Source organism: Ostrea edulis, chromosome 6 (assembly GCF_947568905.1).
Source record: "Ostrea edulis chromosome 6, xbOstEdul1.1, whole genome shotgun sequence".
NCBI lineage: Eukaryota > Metazoa > Mollusca > Bivalvia > Ostreida > Ostreidae > Ostrea > Ostrea edulis.
This window is the reverse complement of record NC_079169.1, coordinates 5,873,514-5,898,002: the sequence shown is the minus strand read 5'-3', so window position 1 is coordinate 5,898,002 and position 24,489 is coordinate 5,873,514. Positions and strand designations below refer to the sequence as shown.

The 24,489-nt window shown below is 35.0% G+C and overlaps 1 protein-coding gene across 8 annotated transcripts; it reads right to left on the bottom strand.

The window, feature by feature from the left end:
• Positions 1-939: 939 nt before the first annotated feature.
• Positions 940-23,614, bottom strand: LOC125646283 (dentin sialophosphoprotein-like). 8 transcript variants are annotated; one of them, XM_048872510.2, is made up of 12 exons: positions 23,381-23,614; positions 13,573-13,608; positions 12,544-12,612; positions 8,148-8,264; positions 7,881-7,951; positions 7,708-7,777; positions 7,027-7,239; positions 4,492-4,611; positions 3,740-3,799; positions 3,557-3,658; positions 2,083-2,238; positions 940-1,915 (listed from the first exon to the last, which is right to left on the bottom strand). In XM_048872510.2, exons 2-12 carry the CDS (start codon positions 13,586-13,588, stop codon positions 1,185-1,187), a joined length of 1,725 nt encoding a protein of 574 aa, XP_048728467.2. In that variant the 5' UTR covers positions 13,589-13,608; positions 23,381-23,614; the 3' UTR covers positions 940-1,184. The 8 variants fall into 8 exon arrangements, with proteins under 8 accessions (XP_048728467.2, XP_048728468.2, XP_055997370.1 ...); XM_048872511.2 differs by lacking the exon at positions 23,381-23,614 and adding an exon at positions 18,091-18,239; XM_056141395.1 differs by lacking the exon at positions 23,381-23,614 and adding an exon at positions 18,086-18,134.
• Between the last annotated feature and the right edge of the window lie 875 nt (positions 23,615-24,489).

Below are 24,489 nucleotides of genomic sequence, written 5' to 3'. Positions count from 1 at the left end.
AAGTGTATAAAGTCCAGAATGCGGGTTCGGTATGATGTACAAAGTTCCACATGATTTGTCAGGTCATTCTGATTTTGGCTACAGATAGATTACTGTAACTCCATTCATCTGATCAAGACAAAAGGGGCCACGGCGGGTGTGACCGGTCAACAGGGGGTGCTTTACTCCTCCTGAACACCTACCTGTGGTGTAAATAGGAGTCCTTGTTTGATCTGTTCGAAAGTGTGCATTGTTTATAAGATTAATGATATCACTGTTCGTTATTTTCACCTTCGTCATTAAGCTTAATCACAGTGTGACGATATATTCCTACCTTGTTTCCACATAACTTTTCTGACAAAAGTACTATCCCATTCACAAGTCTGTACTATCTACTGCCTTGGTTTTCTTATACAACTGATAAATGATCATTACACTTGTCGTTTGTATTTATTGTAAATAATAGTACACAGTTCAACAAATGCATTGTGAAAGATGATCCTAACGGTGTGAGAAATCGATGAATGACAAATAACACGGGCATGGTGTATATCATGTTTTTTTAATTCATTGAATTTGTCGTCCTTTGGCTCATTTATAACACAATGCTTCAAAGGAAACTTTATCTTCTCTGCAATCTTATAAAATGGCATACCGGTTCATGACCACACCTTTTAATTAAGGTAATATGTGGCCTTAGATACTGCGTCAGGAGAGATAACTCTAGTCTATTTTTTCAACGCTCTCCGAGTTGCAAAAGAATAAGTGATCACTAACAGAATATCAGAGACAGAGACAGCGCAGCTTAAGCATAACTCAAAGATTGTATTCAAAACGATGAATTGATGACTCATATACATGTATAAATATTTAAGAAATAAGTTTCAGTTTTGACAAAACATGGCGGGATGAACGCCGTCGACGTGACGCGTGGAGTGAAATAAAAATATCATTTTCAAAACAATTTGTAATAATTTAATCATTTTACCACAATCCATTCACATCAGAATACGTCATCAGTATTGTCATTGAAAACAGCAATCTAGCAATTTACAAATGACTGTTTTATCTATTGCTATTAACCCAAGAACATGCTGTAATCTTTCTTAATTATTGGGATGGACTATTTTTCCCCTATTGCTTTTCTTTTCAGGGAAGATTTACAAGGTAGAAATTCACAAGTTGTTTTGAAATCGATCGTAAGATCATTGGGACTGAGACACGCCTTCTGGCAGAGGAAGACACTCCCCTTCGCTTGAGCTGTCGCTGTTGGATTCAAAACTGGACTGCTTCCGTTTGTGCGACTGACTGCTTGAAGATGACGGCATTTTAATGTCACGTGGGAGACTCCGTGTCTCTAGTGTGTTTATTTCCAAAAAGTTTTGATACAAAGGTTCATCATCGCCTTTGTCTGGATCTGGTGGTGTGCTTTCCTCAGAATTGTTTAATCGTTGAACAAGTTTGCTGTTTAATTCCAGCTGCAGCGAGTGTTGGATCGACAAAGCTTTCTTCTGTTTTGTGTTGTTCTTTGTGTTTTCGTTTTGCACAACATCATTCTCTGTCACCGAAGTCTCCTCTGAATGCACAGCCTCCTCATCCTCATCTTCTTCCTCATCATCATATAACTTTTCTTCACCAACAAATTCCATGTATGGGTCTTCAGGAACACTGTTCAAGATAGCGTCCTCCTGGTGGCACTTCTTCCTTGATGGTCGGTCCTTTCTTGGAGAGGAAGAAGCCTTTGGGGGCTTTGCTAGACCTTCACCAATGAATTCAACATAATCATCCAAGTCCGAATCACTTGAATTTAATTCCTTTTTATCTTTGATATTTAAGCCCAACAGTGACGCAATGCTGGAATCCATCTTTCTCGTGGGAGTTTGACTAGAATGGTTTTGGCCATGTAAATCCGCACTTGTAAGATAAGATTCTTCATCTAAACAAATATGATGTGAATTGATATTAGCAAACAGGGAAATGCCTTCAGCTTCAAGATACAAAGCATCTAATTGCAGTGGTAATAAATGATTTCGGTAATTAGGTAAAATACCTAAATCACTATAATGATAGCTGTTATATACGTAAAGGGTTGCTTTTTTTTACCAGAACTTTGAGAATCATCATATTTCTTCAAATTTGCAACTGCATAAGGGTGATCATAACCAGACGAAGTTCGCTTTCGGAGCAGTTGAATTTCCTTGGTGCTGGCGTAGTCGTCCGAATTTCGGGGATTTATATGAGCATAATCTTCGTCGGAATCTGGAAAACAAATCGTGTATATATATATATATATATATATATATATATATATATATATATAGTTTTGAAATCAAAACTATTTTAAAATGTAACGCCTGAGGATTATAAAATGAAAGCGGTTGCGTTAAAATTTTAACTTTGTGTACTGTTTGTTCTATTTCTTTTAATATATATATATATATATATATATATATATATATATATATATATCCAAATTGTGTTTTTAAAAAAAATCACAGTGTCCGGTATAAAATATTAAAAGAAATAGAATAAACAGTACACAAAGTTAAAAATTGAACGCAAGCGCTTTCATTTTATAATCCTCAGGCGTTACATTTTAAAATAGTTTTGAAATGGTTTGACGTCATAAAGGCGTCCTAACATTTCACGTACATAACGACGTCATAAACGAATGAAGGGAAAAGGATTTTACGTTAAGCATATTATGACGTCATAGATAATAACAGTAAACATATTTTACAGTAAGCTATTGAGAGCCGGTTTTAAAGTCTTAATAAAGTGTCTTTCTTTTTCTCGTCGGGAAATAGTATTTTCTGTATACAGTTTATAAAACGGAAATACACTGAATTGTCCGTGGCCACACACATCTATATGTTCACTAACTTTAATTTTTCTGTATTCGGGTGCTGAAATGTGTTGTTTATGAACTCGTATACGAGTTCGCAGAGTAGTTCCAGTTTCACCGATATGATGTTTTCCACAGCCAGCACATGTTATAACATAAATTAAATTTTTGGTGGAGCACGTCATATCTGAATTTACCGTAAATTCCTTGTTGTTAAATTCGAACGAACTTCCTTATATAATATATATTCCTTATAGAATATATATAAGTGATAATAAAAAGCCGGATCGAACTAGTTTGCAACGAACATGTATTCATTATAGCAAATGAAACCAATGCGCCAATTTCAAAAGAAATATATGAAAGAAAAGATTTTGTGAATGTAAACATATAGAAATGATAACTAATTAGATAAAATCAAATGCAAACTAGCACTAAAATCAAACTACAAAGGCTGATAAAAATACCAAAACCTCTACATTTTGATTTTGAAATAGCGAGTGTTACATGGAGCCATGAAATAGTCTGTTCTGCACCAGACAATATACATGTACAGCTGTATGTATCAAGCGTAGCAACAAGTAGGATAAGAAAGCAACTACAGCAACAGATACAAGCTCAATAGGACCGATAAATACGTCAATGCAGCTACTTATGGATACGTCGAGTACCTGTCGACAAGCCATGCTTCTTATGACCAATATATACGTTAATGCGTTACTTTTCGAGTACCTGTCGAGGAGACGGATTGTGTGCTCTGTTGCCTAATAGAAGAGTATACCGGTTCTGGTGGTTCGCCGGCATGGTCATAAATCTCATCGTCCGAAGCAGAACCTTCAAAAAGCTCGTCTGTTTATGAATTGTCTTCACAGAAATTCTAATTACTATTTATAATTTTAAGGTAAAGTAACTTACTGATATCGCTGTGTCGGTGGTTATGGTCGACCACATCGTAATCGTCAAGGTCATTGACAGCTAAACATAATAATCAATAGATTAATCTTTTATTATACATACCAAAATATAGACAAATGAGATATGCTTATCAACGAGAAATCGCACCCACATAATTGTGGGTAAGGGATACGAATAATAGTAAAAAGAAACGATGGAATGATAAAGGGATTTCAAATTGTTGAAGTCAATAAAATCAATGTTAACAAGTTTTTTGGTGAAAATGGTTGAACATTTCTTTTGCAAGAAGAGATAGTAGAGACACAAACTAAACCGACAATCTACGTGTTGAGGAGGGAGACTGCATTTGTGTTATCACACATGTTCACGGTTAACCAAACAGATACGGTCCAGCAATTCAAGGTTGCCTACGTTCACCTCTCACCGTTAATTTTAATGATGTTTAACGAAAATTACGTGCATTTGACATTTTATCAACTATTACTCGGTGTCAATGAAGTGACTAAACTATATTTGTTGAGCATAGAAAGAAAATCCTTATAAATGGAATATTATATATTTAATCTAATATGAATTGCTCGATGAAAAAGAAAATGTATGGTGGATTTTCGGGGACAACACCTTTCGACCCATTTTGCACTATAAGAGGAAATTTTAACCATGCAGGAGATTTTTTTAATAACAACACGTTCATGTCAAAATAAGAGCCTCTAAATGAATGTAAGTGTAACTGCAGAAATGTGAAGACTAACGTTCTGATGCAGGAATTGTAGTGTTGGTTCTATAAACGTTTGACTTGTTTAACTTGTTGACTGTGGCATATTGCTGTAATGATGGATCCGACTGTATCTTTTTCATTGGTGGCTTAGTCCCTGCAAAAATGACACCAGAATAAGCCACAATGCTTCCTAACACCAAAATGTCGAGAATGACAGCCTAGTGTTTCACTGATAACAAGTATGACGCCCTAGTGTTTTACTGATAACAAGCATGACACTCTAGTGTTTTACTGATAACAAGCATGACACCCTAGTGTTTTATTGATAACAAGCAAGACATCCTAGTGTTTTACTGATCACAAGCATGACATCCTAGTGTTTTACTGATCACAAGCATGATACCCTAGTGTTTTACTGATAACAAGCATGACAGTCTAGTGCTTTACTGATCACAAGCATGACAGTCTAGTGTTTTACTGATAACAAGCATGACACCCTAGTGTTTTACTGATCACAAGCATGACACCCTAGTGTTTTACTGATCACAAGCATGACAGTCTAGTGTTTTACTGATCACAAGCATGACAGTCTAGTGTTTTACTGATCACAAGCATGACACCCTAGTGTTTTACTGATAACAAGCATGACAGTCTAGTGCTTTACTAATAACAAGCATGACAGTCTAGTGTTTTACTGATAACAAGCATGACAGTCTAGTGTTTTACTGATCACAAGCATGACACACTAGTGTTTTACTGATCACAAGCATGACACCCTAGTGTTTTACTGATAACAAGCATGACAGTCTAGTGCTTTACTAATAACAAGCATGACACACTAGTGTTTTACTGATCACAAGCATGATAGTCTAGTATTTTACTGATCACAAGCATGACAGTCTAGTGTTTTACTGATAACAAGCATGACACACTAGTGTTTTACTGATAACAAGTATGACACCCTAGTGTTTTACTGATAACAAGCATGACAGTCTAGTGTTTTACTAATCACAAGCATGACAGTCTAGTGTTTTACTGATAACAAGCATGACACACTAGTGTTTTACTGATAACAAGCATGACAGTCTAGTGTTTTACTAATCACAAGCATGACAGTCTAGTGTTTTACTGATAACAAGCATGACACCATAGTGTTTTACTGATAACAAGCATGACAGTCTAGTGTTTTACTGATCACAAGCATGACATTCTAGTGTTTTACTGATAACAAGCATGACAGTCTAGTATTTTACTGATAACAAGCATGACAGTCTAGTGTTTTACTGATCACAAGCATGACACACTAGTGTTTTACTGATCACAAGCATGACACCCTAGTGTTTTACTGATAACAAGCATGACAGTCTAGTGCTTTACTAATAACAAGCATGACACCCTAGTGTTTTACTGATAACAAGCATGACAGTCTAGTGTTTTACTGATCACAAGCATGACAGTCTAGTGTTTTACTGATAACAAGCATGACATCCTAGTGTTTTATTGATCACAAGCATGACAGTCTAGTGTTTTACTGATCACAAGCATGACAGTCTAGTGTTTTACTGATCACAAGCATGACAGTCTAGTGTTTTACTGATCACAAGCATGACAGTCTAGTGTTTCACTGATAACAAGCATGACACTCTAGTGCTTTACTGATCACAAGCATGACATTCTAGTGTTTTACTGATAACAAGCATGACAGTCTAGTGTTTTACTGATAACAAGCATGACAGTCTAGTGTTTTACTGATCACAAGCATGACAGTCTAGTGTTTTACTGATCACAAGCATGACACACTAGTGTTTTACTGATAACAAGCATGACACCCTAGTGTTTTACTGATCACAAGCATGACACCCTAGTGTTTTACTGATCACAAGCATGACACCCTAGTGTTTTACTGATCACAAGCATGACAGTCTAGTGTTTTACTGATCACAAGCATGAAACTCTAGTGTTTTACTGATCACAAGCATGACAGTCTAGTGTTTTACTGATAACAAGCATGAAACTCTAGTGTTTTACTGATAACAAGCATGACATCCTAATGTTTTACTGATAACAAATATGACATCCTAGTGTTTTACTGATCACAAGCATGATACCCTAGTGTTTTACTGATCACAAGCATGACACCCTAGTATTTTACTGATAACAAGCATGACACCCTAGTGTTTTACTGATCACAAGTATGACAGTCTAGTGTTTTACTGATCACAAGCATGACAGTCTAGTGTTTTACAGATCACAAGTATGACACCCTAGTGTTTTACTGATAACAAGCATGACAGTCTAGTGTTTTACTGATCACAAGCATGACAGTCTAGTGTTTTACTGATCACAAGCATGACACACTAGTGTTTTACTGATCACAAGCATGACACCCTAGTGTTTTACTGATCACAAGTATGACAGTCTAGTGTTTTACTGATCACAAGCATGACAGTCTAGTGTTTTACAGATCACAAGTATGACACCCTAGTGTTTTACTGATAACAAGCATGACAGTCTAGTGTTTTACTGATCACAAGCATGACATCCTAGTGGTTTACTGATAACACTTTACCTGACATTGGCATAGGGGGAGCTGGGGGTCTCTGAGGGAATCGTTTTACCGGAGGGGGGCGTGACGGTATGGTATCATTTGTGTCCGTGCTGTCGTCTGAACTCTCACGTGTGAATGATGGTTTCCGGGTTATCTTTTTAGATGTAGAGGGCGAAGAAGTAGAATGACTTTTAGATAACGAATTTTTGTTTATATACACTTCGTGACCGGAAGCTGTCAAGTAAATAGTTTACAAATTATTGTAATTATACAGAAATATAAACAAAAGCAAATGCATTTTTCCACGTCCAACTGAATATGATATATATCATATCAAATATTTTGATAGCTATACGCGTGAGGGAAATTTACGTGCTGATTACGTGACCGCGCAATTAGTGTAAATACCCCCATGCGTAAATAACCACTTCTACAGTATCTGATATTATCTTGCTATTATCTTTAAGTTATATTGCAAATATTACATATGATATGTTGATACCATTGCCCTTTTATTTGTCTGTTTATTTTATCAAACTATATTGCAATCGGATTAGCCACTTGAAAATGTATATACATGTACTGCAGTCATTCATATATTAAACATAACAAAGCATTAACATAACTGCACATCATGACTGTGGGTTGACATGGAATGGTCTTATGTAATATCCGTAAGGGAGAAGTTAGAATAATACTTACGAACATTTTCTGTAACTGCTAAAATTGCCGCTTTCCATTTTTCAAAATCTTCTATTGTTGGACATATGAACTAAAGAAAAGAGAAACAATTATAACAAAAAATCATTATGAAATATTACATAACACAGAAAAGGATGCATTGATGAATAAAGTGTAGGAGTTATCGTTCTTACATCATATGTTCTTTTCCCTTTTGCCACCAATGAAAATGAGTTTTCGGATCCTCCATGCCAAAATCTGTAGCCTGTAATATTTAATTACTAGAATATAAGATGCAATTATAACAAGTTTTAAAAATGTGTTTGCATATACATGCATATTAGAAACATTTACAAATGATATACTTGATTTTATCATCATATACAATATATATAAAATCTAACCCCCCCCCCTTTTTTTTCCCTAATGCATCTTAACGCTTGTTTGATTGTATTACTTGCCTATCAGAGAGAAAGCCCCCTTTTGTCTTCTGTCCTTGGGATCATCAAAATAATACAAAGTGGAATCGTGAAGTACGCACCATCGGCGCTGGTATTTAACAGACAGTAACTTCTTACCTACAATTTAACAGACAATAACATCTTACCTATAATTTAACAGACAATAACTTCTTACCTACCATTTAACAATAACTTCTTACCTACAACACAGGTGAAACGTCACAGTTGATTGTGCTGAAGTCTGAGTTTTGATTTCATTGTTAAGATAGAGGATGTAAATTTTCATTACACGATATTTGATTGTTCATTTTGTAAACTTCTCGTTTTATTTTGTTCTTGCTATTTATCAGTGTTGTGTGTTTGTGCTTTACCTTACAATCTGTTTTATACCGATTACTACATGAAGTATAAAACAGAAAATGTTCCAGTGAAAGATATGCAAACCAAGCAAAAATCAAATAAAAAGGCTTTTTTCGATATAATTTAAAATGTTAGCTTGAATTATTGACAAATACATGTAATTTTCAAATACAACACATCCCGAGCTTTGCGTCATACATGTAGAATATACATATTGCAGTGGTGGATCCAGGATATAACTTTTTAAAGGGGGGGGGGGGGGCAAAAGGCCGGGCGTGTGGAGTTTTCAGGGTTTGAGGCTTTTAAGGCTACTTTTATGGGCGATATGTATACTCTATACACTATAAAATGAATAATTTTATTTATCTTTTTTGTTTATCTTCATGCACTTGAATGTACGTATAATGTCAAACCCTTTGCTGTTGTTCTACTAATATTCTGTTTTTCTTTGGTTACAAATTTGAAAAGAGGGGTCTGGAACCCATTGATCCATTCTAAATCCGCCACTGTATTGCTAACTATACATCCCAAAATAGAACATTTATACACTCTTCGCCATCGAATCTATTTCATGACCTAATGGTTAACTGACACATTCACCTAATGGTTAACTGACACATCCACCTAACGGTTAACTGACACATCCACCTAATGGTCAACTCACACATCCACCTAATGGTTAACTGACACATCCACCTAACGGTTAACTGACACATCCACCTAATGGTTAACTGACACATCCACCTAATGGTTAACTGACACATCCACCTAATAGTTAACTGACACATCCACCTAATGGTTAACTGACACATCCACCTAATGGTTAACTGACACATCCACCTAATAGTTAACTGACACATCCACCTATTGGTTAACTGACACATCCACCTAATGGTTAACTGACACATCCACCTAATAGTTAACTGACACATCCACCTAATAGTTAACTGACACATCCACCTATTGGTTAACTGACACATCCACCTAATGGTTAACTGACACATCCACCTAATAGTTAACTGACACATCCACCTAATAGTTAACTGACACATCCACCTAATGGTTAACTGACACATCCACCTAATGGTTAACTGACACATCCACCTAATGGTTAACTCACACATCCACCTATTGGTTAACTCACACATCCACCTAATGGTTAACTCACACATCCACCTAATGGTTAACTCACACATCCACCTAATAGTTAACTCACACATCCACCTAACGGTCAACTCACACATCCACCTAACGGTTAACTGACACATCCACCTAACAGTCAACTCACACATCCACCTAACGGTTAACTGACACATCCACCTAACGGTCAACTCACGCATCCACCTAACGGTTAACTGACACATCCACCTAACGGTTAACTCATACATCCCAAGCACTGTACATATTACTCATCTACAACTACTAAAGAGTACGGTAGTTTCTCCACAATATCTGTCAACCTATACATCTGAATGATTACTCTACAATATCTGTCAACCTATACATCTGAATGGTTACTCTACAATATCTGTTAACCTATACATCTGAATGGTTACTCCACAATCTCTGTCAACCTATACATCTGAATGGTTACTCCACAATCTCTGTCAGCCTATGCATCTGAATGGCCCCTCCACAATCTATGTCAGCCTATACATCTGAATGGTTACTCCACAATCTATGTCAGCCTATACATCTGAATGGCCCCTCCACAATCTCTGTCAGTCATAGCCTATACATCTGAATGGTTACTCCACAATCTCTGTCAGTCTAAACATCTGAATGGTTAACCCACAATCTCTGTCAGCCTATACATCTGAATGTCTACTCCACAATCTTTGTCAGCCTATACATCTGAATGGTTAACCCACAATCCTAAACCATCATTTCTCTCTGTCATCCACAACTGCCAAATAACTTATATATCTTAAAGGGTAATCTACAATTTCAACAGCCATAGAACGTGCACAGCTATCACCACAAAAAAAATCTATTTATCTCTCTATTAATATTCATAATTGACAACAAATACAGACATTAAAAACCACCATTGACACTACAATAACATTTCTAGTGGTCATCTCCCAATTTCATTCATATACTTCCTTAACTTACATTCTTCACACTTAATCATACTTCCTTCACACTTAATCATTGTCTATCGCCTGACCTTAGAATACAAGTAATGGTAATGTAATGCATTACTCGTAGAAAATATAATGTAATGCACATCACATTCCATTAAAACATTACTTCAAATATTTGATGATATTCTTTTCAGTATCACAGGGAAGATATACAGACCAGACAGATGTTGTCTGAAAGAGGAAACATTGTGACACAGGGGCTCGGGTTTTGCGGTCTCATCCGAAGGACCACTCCATTTAGTCGTCTTTTACGACAAGCAAGGGGTACTGAGAACCTATTCTAGCCCATTTCTCATAGACTAATTGTGGACATCACAGAGATCTAACCCAATGAGCAACCCTAACCCTAGCTCCAACCTTAGCCCTAGTTGTACTCCGTAACCCTAACCTAGCTGAAATCCTAACCTAGCTGTAACCCCAACCTAGCTGTTACCCTAACCTACAAATGTAGCTGTAACCCTAACCTAACTGTCACTCTAACCCAAACCCTAACTTTACCCTGTAACCCTAACCTAGCTGTAATTCTAACCCAAACCCTAGCTGTACCCCGTAACTCTAACATAATTGTAACCCTAACCCAAACCCTAGCTGTACTCCGCAACCCTAACCTAGCTGTAATTCTAACCCAAACCATAGCTGTACCCCGTAACCCTAACCTAGTTGTAATCCTAACCCAAACCCTAGCTGTACTCCACAACCCTAACCTAGCTGTTACCCTATTCTAGCTGTTACCCTAATTTAGCTGTAACCCTAACCCAAACCCTAGTTGTACTCCGTAACCCTAACCTAGCTGTTACCCTAACCTAGCTGTAACTTTAACCTAAACCCTAGTTGTACTCCGCAACCTTAACCTAGCTGTAACCCTAATCTACTTGTAACCCTAACCCAAACCTTAGCGGTACTCCGCAACACTAACCGTGGTTATATAACTTGACGGTATGGTGTTGGACATTAACCGTGGTTATATAACTTGACGGTATGGTGTTGGACACTAACCGTGGTTATATAACTTGACGGTATGGTGTTGGACACTAACCGAGGTTATATAACTTGACGGTATGGTGTTGAACATTAACCGTGGTTATATAACTTGACGGTATGGTGTTGGACACTAACCGTGGTTATATAACTTGACGGTATGGTGTTGGACACTAACCGTGGTTATATAACTTGACGGTGTGGTGTTGGACACTAACCGTGGTTATATAACTTGACGGTATGGTGTTGAACACTAACCGTGGTTATATAACTTGACGGTGTGGTGTTGGACATTAACCGTGGTTATATAACTTGACGGTGTGGTGTTGGACACTAACCGTGGTTATATAACTTGACGGTGTGGTGTTGGACACTAACCGTGGTTATATAACTTGACGGTATGGTGTTGAACACTAACCGTGGTTATATAACTTGACGGTGTGGTGTTGGACATTAACCGTGGTTATATAACTTGACGGTGTGGTGTTGGACACTAACCGTGGTTATATAACTTGACGGTGTGGTGTTGGACATTAACCGTGGTTATATAACTTGACGGTATGGTGTTGGACACTAACCGTGGTTATATAACTTGACGGTATGGTGTTGGACACTAACCGTGGTTATATAATTTGACGGTATGGTGTTGGACACTAACCGTGGTTATATAACTTGACGGTATGGTGTTGGACATTAACCGTGGTTATATAACTTGACGGTATGGTGTTGGACACTAACCGTGGTTATATAACTTGACGGTGTGGTGTTGGACACTAACCGTGGTTATATAACTTGACGGTGTGGTGTTGGACACTAACCGTGGTTATATAACTTGACGGTATGGTGTTGGACACTAACCGTGGTTATATAACTTGACGGTGTGGTGTTGAACACGTCTTTATCTCACTTACTTGGTCTCTTTTTATCTAGAAATCCTCGAACACTGTAACCACGTAAATCCGAGGCGGCTACTTCAAACCCTGGAATTAATCATACTGATCAGCATCAAACATTTCTCTAGTCAACAATGCCATACAATAAATGTGAATTCATTGTATTAAGAAATATTGCACGACAAATTTAGTTATATTTTAATATATTTGACAGCTCATCATGAATTGCACCCTAATTTAGAGACGAAATTTTAGGAAAGTGATATTTACAATCAATTGCCAAACATGTGCAGTTTCTGTCTTTGCAACACTGTATATTTCCTAAATGTAAAAGGCACATAATACACTTAAACTTAGCCTGCTGTTTTGTTTGTTTACCCTTGCCTTCTTGGAAAGTGATCTATATCAACATCAAATGTAAACGACAAGAATAGTCTATGTCTACATTCTTTAGAGGAGTTTTTTATTTCAGCGCTGACACAAGACCACTAATCATGACAGAGTTAAAATGTGAATATTTTTATAACTCTTAGTAGAACACGTGAATATACGAAACTGTATGTAAACTCCAATAGCGTTATATTTTAGATATGTTTTACAATCTGAGCTGTCCCATGACGTTATATTTTAGATATGTTTTACAATCTGAGCTGTCCAATAACGTTATATTTTAGATATGTTTTACGGCCTATGCTGTACAATAACGTTATATTTTAGATCTGTTTCACGGTCTGAGCTGTCCAATAACGTTATATTTCAGATATGTTTTACGGCCTATGCTGTACAATAACGTTATATTTCAGATATGTATTACGGCCTAAGCTGTCCAATAATGTTATATTTTACATATGTTTTACAATCTGAGCTATACAATAACGTTATATTTTAGATATGTTTTACAATCTGAGCTGTACAATAACGTTATATTTTAGATCTGTTTTACAATCTGAGCTGTACAATAACGTTATATTTTAGATATCTTTTACGGCCTACGCTGTACAATAACGTTATATTTTAGATATGTTTTACGATTTAAGCTGTACTTACGGTCTTCAGTGGCCATATATCTTGTACTTTCTAAATCTGCAAAACAAAATTAAAACAAATAGAAGAATTTATCATAGAGGAAGTTCTTTGCCTTTCTATTTGTAAACTAGGAAGCCAGGCCGATAGCTTGATATCATGAAGTGGGGGAGAAGTTTTCTTCCTAATCTTAGCTATCTCCGTATTGGGAGAAACCACAGTTACAATAGTATTCATCCGTGTTTAATTAATGGTAGGAGAGTATTAAGATACATATTCTACAATGTTCTAAGATGTTTAATTAATGGTAGGAGAGTATTAAGATACATATTCTACAATGTTCTAAGATGTTTGATTAATGGTAGGAGAGTATTAGAATACATATTCTACAATGTTCTAAGATGTTTGATGAATGGTAGGAGAGTATTGAAATACATATTCTACAATATTCTAAGATGACAAGTCTTTACCAATACCAGAATTTTATTTGAATATCCTAATCATACAACTTCAATTTCTTCATATATTTTCAGCATAGAGTTAATCCATTGGTTAGGATACATGCACATGTACGTACTTAAAATCTAGTGTGATATCACGTTAGATGTATAATGTTGTTTGTGTATACACTGTATAATGTTGTTTGTGTATACACTGTATAATGTTGTGTGTGTATGTACTGTATAATGTTGTCTGTGTATACACTGTATAATGTTGTTTGTGTGTACACTGTATAATGCTGTTTAAGTGTACACTGTATAATGTTGTTTGTGTATACACTAAATAATGTTGTTTGTGTATGCACTGTATAATGTTGTTTGTGTATACACTGTATAATGTTGTTTGTGTATACACTGTATAATGTTGTTTGTGTATGTACTGTATAATGTTGTTTGTGTATGTACTATATAATGTTGTTTGTGTATGTACTGTATAATGCTGTTTGTGTATACACTGTATAATGTTGTTTGTGTATACACTGTATAATGTTGTGTGTGTATACATTGTATAATGTTGTTTGTGTGTACACTGTATAATGTTTTTTGTTATACACTGTATAATGTTGTTTGTGTATACACTGTATAATGTTGTTTGTGTGTGTATAATGTTTTTTTGTGTATACACTGTATAACGTTGTTTGTGTATACACTGTATAATGGTGTGTGTATATACACTGTATAATGTTGTTTGTGTATGTACTGTATAATGTTGTTTGTGTATACACTGTATAATGTTGTTTGTGTATGTACTGTATAATGTTGTTTGTGTATGTATTGTATAATGTTGTGTGTGTATACACTGTATAATGTTGTTTGTGTATACACTGTATAATGTTGTTTGTGTATGTACTGTATAATGTTCTTTGTGTATGTACTGTACAATGTTGTTTGTATATACACTGTATAATGTTGTTTGTGTATACACTGTATAATGTTGTTTGTGTATGTACTGTATAATGTTGTTTGTGTATACACTAAATAATGTTGTTTGTATATACACTGTATAATGTTGTTTGTATATACACTGTATAATGTTGTTTGTGTATGTACTGTATAATGTTGTTTGTGTATGTACTGTATAATGTTGTTTGTGTATACACTGTATAATGTTGTTTGTGTATACACTGTATAATGTTGTTTGTGTGTGTATTGTATAATGTTGTTTGTGTATACACTGTATAATGTTGTTTGTGTATACACTGTATAATGTTGTTTGTGTATACACTGTATAATGTTGTTTGTGTATGTACTGTATAATGTTGTTTGTGTATACACTGTATAATGTTCTTTGTGTATACACTGTATAATGTTGTTTGTGTGTGTATTGTATAATGTTGTTTGTGTATACACTGTATAATGTTGTTTGTGTATACACTGTATAATGTTGTTTGTGTATACACTGTATAATGTTGTTTGTGTATGTACTGTATAATGTTGTTTGTGTATACACTGTATAATGTTGTTTGTGTATACACTGTATAATGTTGTTTGTGTATACACTGTATAATGTTGTTTGTGTATGTACTGTATAATGTTGTGTGTGTACACTGTATAATGTTGTTTGTGTATACACTGTATAATGTTGTTTGTGTATACACTGTATAATGTTGTTTGTGTATACACTGTATAATGTTGTTTGTGTGTGTATTGTATAATGTTGTTTGTGTATACACTGTATAATGTTGTTTGAGTGTACACTGTATAATGTTGTTTGTGTATGTACTGTATAATGTTGTGTGTGCACACTGTATAATGTTGTTTGTGTATACACTGTATAATGTTGTTTGTGTATACACTGTATAATGTTGTTTGTGTATGTACTGTATAATGTTGTTTGTGTATACACTGTATAATGTTGTTTGTGTATGTACTGTATAATGTTGTTTGTGTATACACTGTATAATGTTGTTTGTGTATGTACTGTATAATGTTGTTTGTGTATACACTGTATAATGTTGTTTGTGTATGTACTGTATAATGTTGTGTGTGTACACTGTATAATGTTGTTTGTGTATACACTGTATAATGTTGTTTCTGTATACACTGTATAATGTTGTTTGTGTATACACTGTATAATGTTGTTTGTGTATACACTGTATAATGTTGTTTGTGTATACACTGTATAATGTTGTTTGTGTATGTACTGTATAATGTTGTGTGTGTACACTGTATAATGTTGTTTGTGTATACACTGTATAATGTTGTTTGTGTATACACTGTATAATGTTGTTTGTGTATGTACTGTATAATGTTGTGTGTGTACACTGTATAATGTTGTTTGTGTATACACTGTATAATGTTGTTTGTGTATACACTGTATAATGTTGTTTGTGTATACACTGTATAATGTTGTTTGTGTATGTACTGTATAATGTTGTTTGTGTATACACTGTATAATGTTGTTTGTGTATGTACTGTATAATGTTGTTTGTGTATACACTGTATAATGTTGTTTGTGTATGTACTGTATAATGTTGTGTGTGTACACTGTATAATGTTGTTTGTGTATACACTGTATAATGTTGTTTGTGTATGTACTGTATAATGTTGTGTGTGTACACTGTATAATGTTGTTTGTGTATACACTGTATAATGTTGTTTGTGTATGTACTGTATAATGTTGTTTGTGTATGTACTGTATAATGTTGTGTGTGTATACACTGTATAATGTTGTTTGTGTGTGTATAATGTTTTTTTGTGTATACACTGTATAATGTTGTTTGTGATGTAAAAGTCATATGTCAAGGCGATCATATACCATAATTTGCGGACTTGACATATGCCATATTTTTAGGGTTTAACATATGCCTTAGTCTTCGGACAAAAGATGACATTGCCAAGGTAGATGAAAACTTTGTTGGCATTCAGTCATGTATCAACCTTAACCTTGATACAATAGAAGCTTGTCATTTGTTAATATTTTTCTTGATTTTAGCCTTCAATAGCATGATATTCTCTTACATGTTACTATCTACTACAGACGAAACGAATTTTCGAGATCTAGAAGAAAAAACAACAAAAATACAAAAAAACCAACAACAACAAAAACCCAGCCTAATGATTCTGAAAGGTACTTCCTCTCTTTGATATTGTGCTTGTCTGCTAATGTATCCATCTACTAGTTCTAATTGTTAAGTCGGTAGGGCATTGGACTGCCGTGACAGGTGTCGGGTTGGGACTTCGGTTCAATCCTCAACAGAAGCAAATTTAACTTGATTGGTCATATACAGCCTGGGGCAACTGATCTTATTAATTGGTCATATACAGCCTGAGAAAACTGATCTTATTGATTGGTCATATACAGCTTAGGGACAACTGGTCTTATCACTGATTGGTCATATACAGCTTAGGGACAACTGATCTTATTTACAACCTGGGGCAACTGATCTCGTTAGTGATTTGTCAGATACAGTTGGGGACAACTGGCCTCAAGACCATAAACTGAGAATAGACTTAAGCAAAAAAATTATTACTTGTATCTTAAGATTTATCTAGCACAAATGTTTTTAAAAAGTGCAGGTTTTTAAAATATTCAAATGCAAACACATACTGAAAATTGTATTTGTTTATGAAAATTATTACAAAAGTTAGCTGGATTTGAAATTTAGACTTAGGTCTATTCTCAGTTTATGGTCTTGAGGCCTGATCTCATTACTGATTGGTCAGATATAACCTGGGGACAAGTGATCTCGTGACTGATTGGTCAGATTCAGCCTGGAGTCAACTGATTTTGTTACTGATTGGTCATATACAGCCTGGAACTTCCAATCCCGTTTAATCATTTATGGCACTCCCGATAAGAATACAAATTTCGAAACATACATATGAAGTTGAGGGGGTAGAATGATACCTCAGATAACGGCAATTTTGAAATCTCTGTGTAGTTAAATTAAATGATGGAACAAAAAATCACGGTATCAGCATCATATGGACGACAATGAGCAAAACAAGGCCATCTGCACTACCATTAAAATCAACACAAATACAATATTAAGCATTTCAAAAACCGAAAAGCCAAATATATGTATAACACTTACTGTACCTTTCAGCGTGTGCGAAAAGGACCTTCCTCAAGTCTCTTTTTATAAAAAGTAATGCATAAGTGTTAAAATGCTAGCATTTGTTTCCCTGAAGTATATGACTTCAATATCTATATGAGGCCATGCACACTTCCGCATTCGTACATTTTAAACCACACACAAAGTCAACCGTAGGCAAAAAACATGACAAAATCTGAATTTTATTGATCTGTTTAGGCAAACATTTTCTCAAAACAATAAACAAGGAAATGTTAAAAAAGTCTTTTTGTTGTGGGTGTATGCATATTGTACACAGAGAGTGCTCCTGGGTAATACCGAGAGACAGAATTTGATACATCAATATTCTCCATACTTTGTATGTGTACTCTCCGTTTCAAATAAGAAAATTTTGACTGAAATTGAAGTCCATTTATGGAGGTATAATTTGGTTCATTTCTTGTCATAGCCCTGACTAGTTTGCTTGATTGAATAAATGTTGCACGTACTCACATTATCCAGCACACAAAACATTATTTGGGTGGATTTACCATATATACCGCTTTATAGTTTTAATTGATAAGAGTTTTGAGCGTCTAAATTTTTAGCATAAAACCCGAAGACATAAAATAGCACGTAAATAGCCTCATGAAATAATTTCCATTCAATGCCAGGTTTCGATATCATACATTACACGCCCTGCAATGTAGGCAAAAATACATCTACGCCATACGTATCCTCTTTATCTAATGAATTTCCCGAAACGTGGCTTCATTAGAAAGGAAACTGTGGTTTAGAGAGATGATGTTCAAAGTTTTCATAGAATAATGCATCTTTATTCTATCAAAGCATCTGCTAGGAAAAGAGAAAATATACCGTTTAAGTGGACCAAGAATTGAGCCCGGGGCCCTCTAGTCACGCGCTCTGAACACTGCTCTATCCACGTCATTATCCACGCGCTGTTGATTCTACTATGTTACAGTGTCTAGGTAGTTTCTTAGTAGAAACCTACATTATACATTAAACCACGAAGGCTTAGGACAGTATGGCTAATTGACATCCAATATTTACATTTCCAATGTTTTTGCCTTCGATATCTTTACCAATTGTATTGATTGATTGATTGTATATTGTTTAACGTCCTTTTGGAGAATTTTCCCCTCATATGGAGACGTCACTATTGCCAGTGAAGGGCTGCATAATTTGGGCCTATGTTCGGCGCTTGTGGCCTTTCGGCAGGGAGGGATCTTTATCGTGCCACACCTGCTGTGACACGGGACCTCGGTTTTTGCGATCTCATCCGAAGGATCGTCCCATTTAGTCGCCTCTTACGACATGCAAGGGGTTACGTATTATAACCCGAATCCCCACATGACTCATTTGTAACGATAGCTATTTCCTTGTGAATGCGATGCAGATGTAAACAATGCGCGTATGAATCTTGACAAATATAGTGCGACTATTTGAACAGCTGGGAATTCCGACAGAAATGAAAGTAGAATGTAATTATAAAAAATGAATTATACAAAAGGTTATCACCTGTATTACAGAGCACTTGCCGGCATACTTTCATAAAGAACTAACGCACTACCTCAGTGAGGTATGCGGGCGGAAAACGTCCCACTTCATGCCCTCGTGTATTTTCAAAAATTGAAATTTGTTTTTGAAATTTACAAGCGTTTTGAGGTTTCCGTGTTATTTTCGTTATGTGTGGATTGTGTTTGGTAATCATTAAGATGCGAAATAGGATGTGTATTTCAAACAATTTATATGTTCAATAATTATACACATATATATATATATATATATATATATATATATATATATATATATATAGTTTATTCACCAATCAAGGGCCCTCGGGGGGCATGTACATGTTAACAGGCAATAAATAACAATCATTTAGAAGTACTACCGGTAATACTGACAGAGTTCACACCTCTGCACTGCACATATATATATAATTATATATGAAATACTGATTGCAGACAAGATTTAAATCAACATAATGATAAATAAAATAACCCAACTGCTTCACACATCAGTTTCTGGGATAGCAGATAATGATAGTGTCGTGTGAATACTTATATAAAAGAGAATAATAGCATTATATGAGAGAATAAAAACACATTATGTTGACCTGATTACAGGGAGCACCAAGGGACAGTGCCTGTTAACAGTCTGGTAATAAATTTATTGTACCAGACTGTTGATCTTGTTAGTGGCGTAGCTTCCATTGAGACAACCAAGGCAGCTGCCTCGGTAAAAAAAAAAACAACACCTTTTTACGTTGTTAAAATGTCGATAGCTTCTGGGGGGCACAGTCCCCCAGACCCCCTGCCTTGGTAATATTCGAACCCAAGCTACGCCTATGCTTGTATTCCCAGTAACCAAGACAGCTTACAAGTGTAAAGTAAAGGAAATGTGTAGAATACAAAGACATGTACTTACAGTATCACATTACACTGTTCAAAATCATGTTACTGAATACAGCATGCTAGTATATTACATATGTACACGCCTATCTCTAGTAACAGAAACCTACCCATCTTAATGAATTGACACTTTACTTACATTTTATTTACGTCTCAGTAATTACTTAAAAGTTAAAATTAATTCTTTTAGAATACAGGATATGGGTAGTTGTAAATAACTGAATATGATAATGCATTCCAAACAATTTATGACGGAGAACAAAGGTCATGCATGTACAGGTATTTGATTTGGAGAAGTCGCCATGGACCAAAATGTAACTCAACATCGGTTTTAACATAAATTATGTTTCAGGTGCACGGGAGGGTCGCAAAGTTGATAAAAATTCCAAGTTCTCTCATTTTAGGAGTTAAAGAATTGACAAATATGAAGCATACAATGTATATTGATTCAGAAAATAAAGAGCACACATGCAAATATATGGAAAGGGTACAAACATAGACATTATATTGCAAAAATAACTACCATGTTCACAATTTGTAATGGTGGCGCCAAATATAATAGCAGAAATCACAACCCCTTCATCATATTTTTCTTTTGGGAAACGATTCATCAACAGTACTCATACAAAGCTAACTTGAAAGCAGTACTGTATACTTCCTTGTGATCTTTATTAACATAATATAACAAATTCTCCATTTTTTTTTTTCAGGTGGTCGTAACGAAGATGCACCATACATGTATATATCACCTCTTTTTAGCGTGTAAACATTACTGTATAGGTAGAGATAAAATTGAAATTACACATGTATATCATTTTCTGAAGCCTAACATTTAATCAAATTTGAGACAATCTCGTGGATTTTAGACACTTATACATGTATTCACGATCATAACTATATGTTTCTACTGAGGCATTATCTTGAATTTAAAGGGCCATGGTGTCCATGTATAAGTGTCTAAAATCCACGAGATTTAAGATGAAAATTTTCAAATATTATTTTTTCCAATTTTTATGTTCAAAATGTTTCAATAAGGTATTTCTAATGATCAGCAAAAATTTGAATGTCAGATGTCGAGGTACATTGGAGATGCAGAGCTCACAATTCTTTCTTATGTAAACAAGACTCGTTTAAAGCAGATTTTTCAAATTGCAAGTTTATTCTGAACACAATTAAAAAGTTTCTAATGTTTGTCACATCTCATTTTGCTTTAAACATGATATTTTCTATTGAGTCATCTATATCTAAATAAAACATGGCACGAGTTTTGTTTACATAGTGCTGTGTATCACTTGTAACTCAACAACTGACATTCAAATTTTGGTTGACGATTAGAAATACTTCAGTTAATTAAGCATTGTAAACAATAAAACCGGGAAAATATAATTTGAATTTTTAAAAGCTAAATTCGTGTCCAACTTTAAGCCCATTTTGAAATCTAAATGAAAAGGGTCTTCCTCATATCCTCAAGTTTACAACAATGATTTCATTAATTGGCGCTAACAAAGAATCGGTGGTATTTTTAAAATGAAATTGTCATTATTATATTAATCGAAGGTATCACTGAGAGGGGAACTAGCAAATCCACGATTGAAATGGAGACCTAGAAGAAGAAACAGTCAACATGTTGTCTAGCATCCCAACGCATCCTATCTTAAAGTCATAACAGCTCTCAATCTGAAAATTTTATTTTGTTGTAAAAATGTGCTAATGTGATAGTTTTGTATGTAACTTTAACCATAGTCATTGATAAAATTAAGATTAAGTTTAAGATTTTCTCAAAATAAAGATTTCGGTTCTACTGAAATAAGTTCTTGTACGGGAAGACAACAATGTAATTTTGCTTCATCCAAAACCTCTGGATAAGTTTTCTAACACAAATATTGATAAAAAAAAAATAAAAATAAAAAAAAGGTTTATAAACCTTATTTTTTCTGTCATTGAAATAGTAAATCACAATTTTGTAAGAAAAAATTCCTACACCAAATTTGAGAACTAGTATTATTTTATAAACTGTCACACAAAAGACATAGTCTCTGTAATTTACTATTCGTCCTTTACGGAAAGCGTAGGCTCTATATGTATGTAAACCACTAGTCCTGTAAGAGGTGAATGTGTGAGAAAGCGTGGTGATCGACAGTTTTATACTTAACAACATCCGATCAGAGTACTCAAAGGATGACAGTTGCCTCTCTGTCCTCACGGAAATCATTGTGTATCGTTGTGACCTACTACTCTGGACGATCGGTAACGTCTGTTAACAGGAAATATATGCATTTGTTTTTATATTAATTAATCAAACCTGAGTTTTGTTTCCGTAATCCTTCGTTTTTGATGAGCAGTCCATCTCTTCGTCCTTATTTCTTTTTATCAATTCTAATTATATTCATGAAGACAATTGTGTAATAATGATAATCTTTCTTTTTCAATTTTTTGTTTGATATTCCCAATGTTATTTTGGAGGTGGGGGGGGGGGGACAATTACTTATATCATGAGAATTTTATCATCGATCGAGATATTCGGAATAGCAAGAAAATAAAATGTTTTAGAGGTCTTTGGATCAACCAAAAATAAATAAATAACCTGATATCTTTATTCCTTCGCTTAACATGCAAGTAATCACATTGTGCACTACATAATATAACCATAAATACGTGGACAGACTGTGTTCTTGATACGAGACTGAGCGTAGACGACACTGTATGACACCGTGACATCAATTGTGACCCATCACTGTTAACGGATGAGCGTCCGCAACCGTTATAGACACTTACAGAAGACTGTATGTATTATGTGTACATCGTTAATTTTTAATACCTGGAGAAAGCACATTAAATTCGTATGTTAACTTGGTATTAATTATGATATAAGATAACTTACCGTGTGCGTGTTATGAAGATGTCTTTCGTGTATACTGTTCTCTCCTTCCTTGAATCCGCTTGAGACGACCAGGATGTGATGTCATATCAGCGGAAACTCCATTCGTAGGAGGAACAACGCGGGAACAGAGGAATTTTCTGAAATTTTCTGTTTAAATGTTAAGAATTAAACACACACGCGCAAGCACACACACACATACATGTAAACACACAAACACAGACGCACATACACGCACACATGCATGTACGCACTTACTTACACTTACACGCACGTTGATGACCACAATCAATTTTAAAACGAAATATAAATTACTTAGGAACTCCTCTCTCTCTCTCTCTCTCTCTCTCTCTCTCTCTCTCTCTCTCTTTCTCTCTCTCAGTTCCGTCATGACTCATTCAGAACAGATGAGTTTTTTAATTGCTCCATTTTACACTCGATAATTTCAATATGTTAATACTGCTTCCTTCTCAGCCTATATAGGTTAGTTTTAGTGCTAGTTTGAATTTTTATTTTATTTATTTAAGTTTTATTCCCGACTCTGAAGAAGGCACAGGTCGTCCAGAACATTTAACAAATTCGTAAATTCGTATTGTACATGTAAAATAGTAATATATATATATATATATATATATATATATATATATATATATATATCTTTATGATTCATTTAACAAATTCATTTAACAAAAAGTTTTTCTGTGGTACATTCTGATTATTTAGTAACTGTTGGGCGCTGTAATTTCTGTGGTACATTCTGATTATTTAGTAACTGTTGGGCGCTGGTACGTCTGTGGTACATTCTGATTATTTAGTAACTGTTGGGCGCTGTAATTTCTGTGGTACATTCTGATTATTTAGTAACTGTTGGGCGCTGGTACGTCTGTGGTAGATTCGGATTATTTAGTAACTGTTGGGCGCTGTAATTTCTGTGGTACATTCTGATTATTTAGTAACTGTTGGGCGCTGGTACGTCTGTGGTACATTCTGATTATTTAGTAACTGTTGGGTGCTGTAATTTCTGTGGTACATTCTGATTATTTAGTAACTGTTGGGCGCTGGTACGTCTGTGGTACATTCTGATTATTTAGTAACTGTTGGGCGCTGTAATT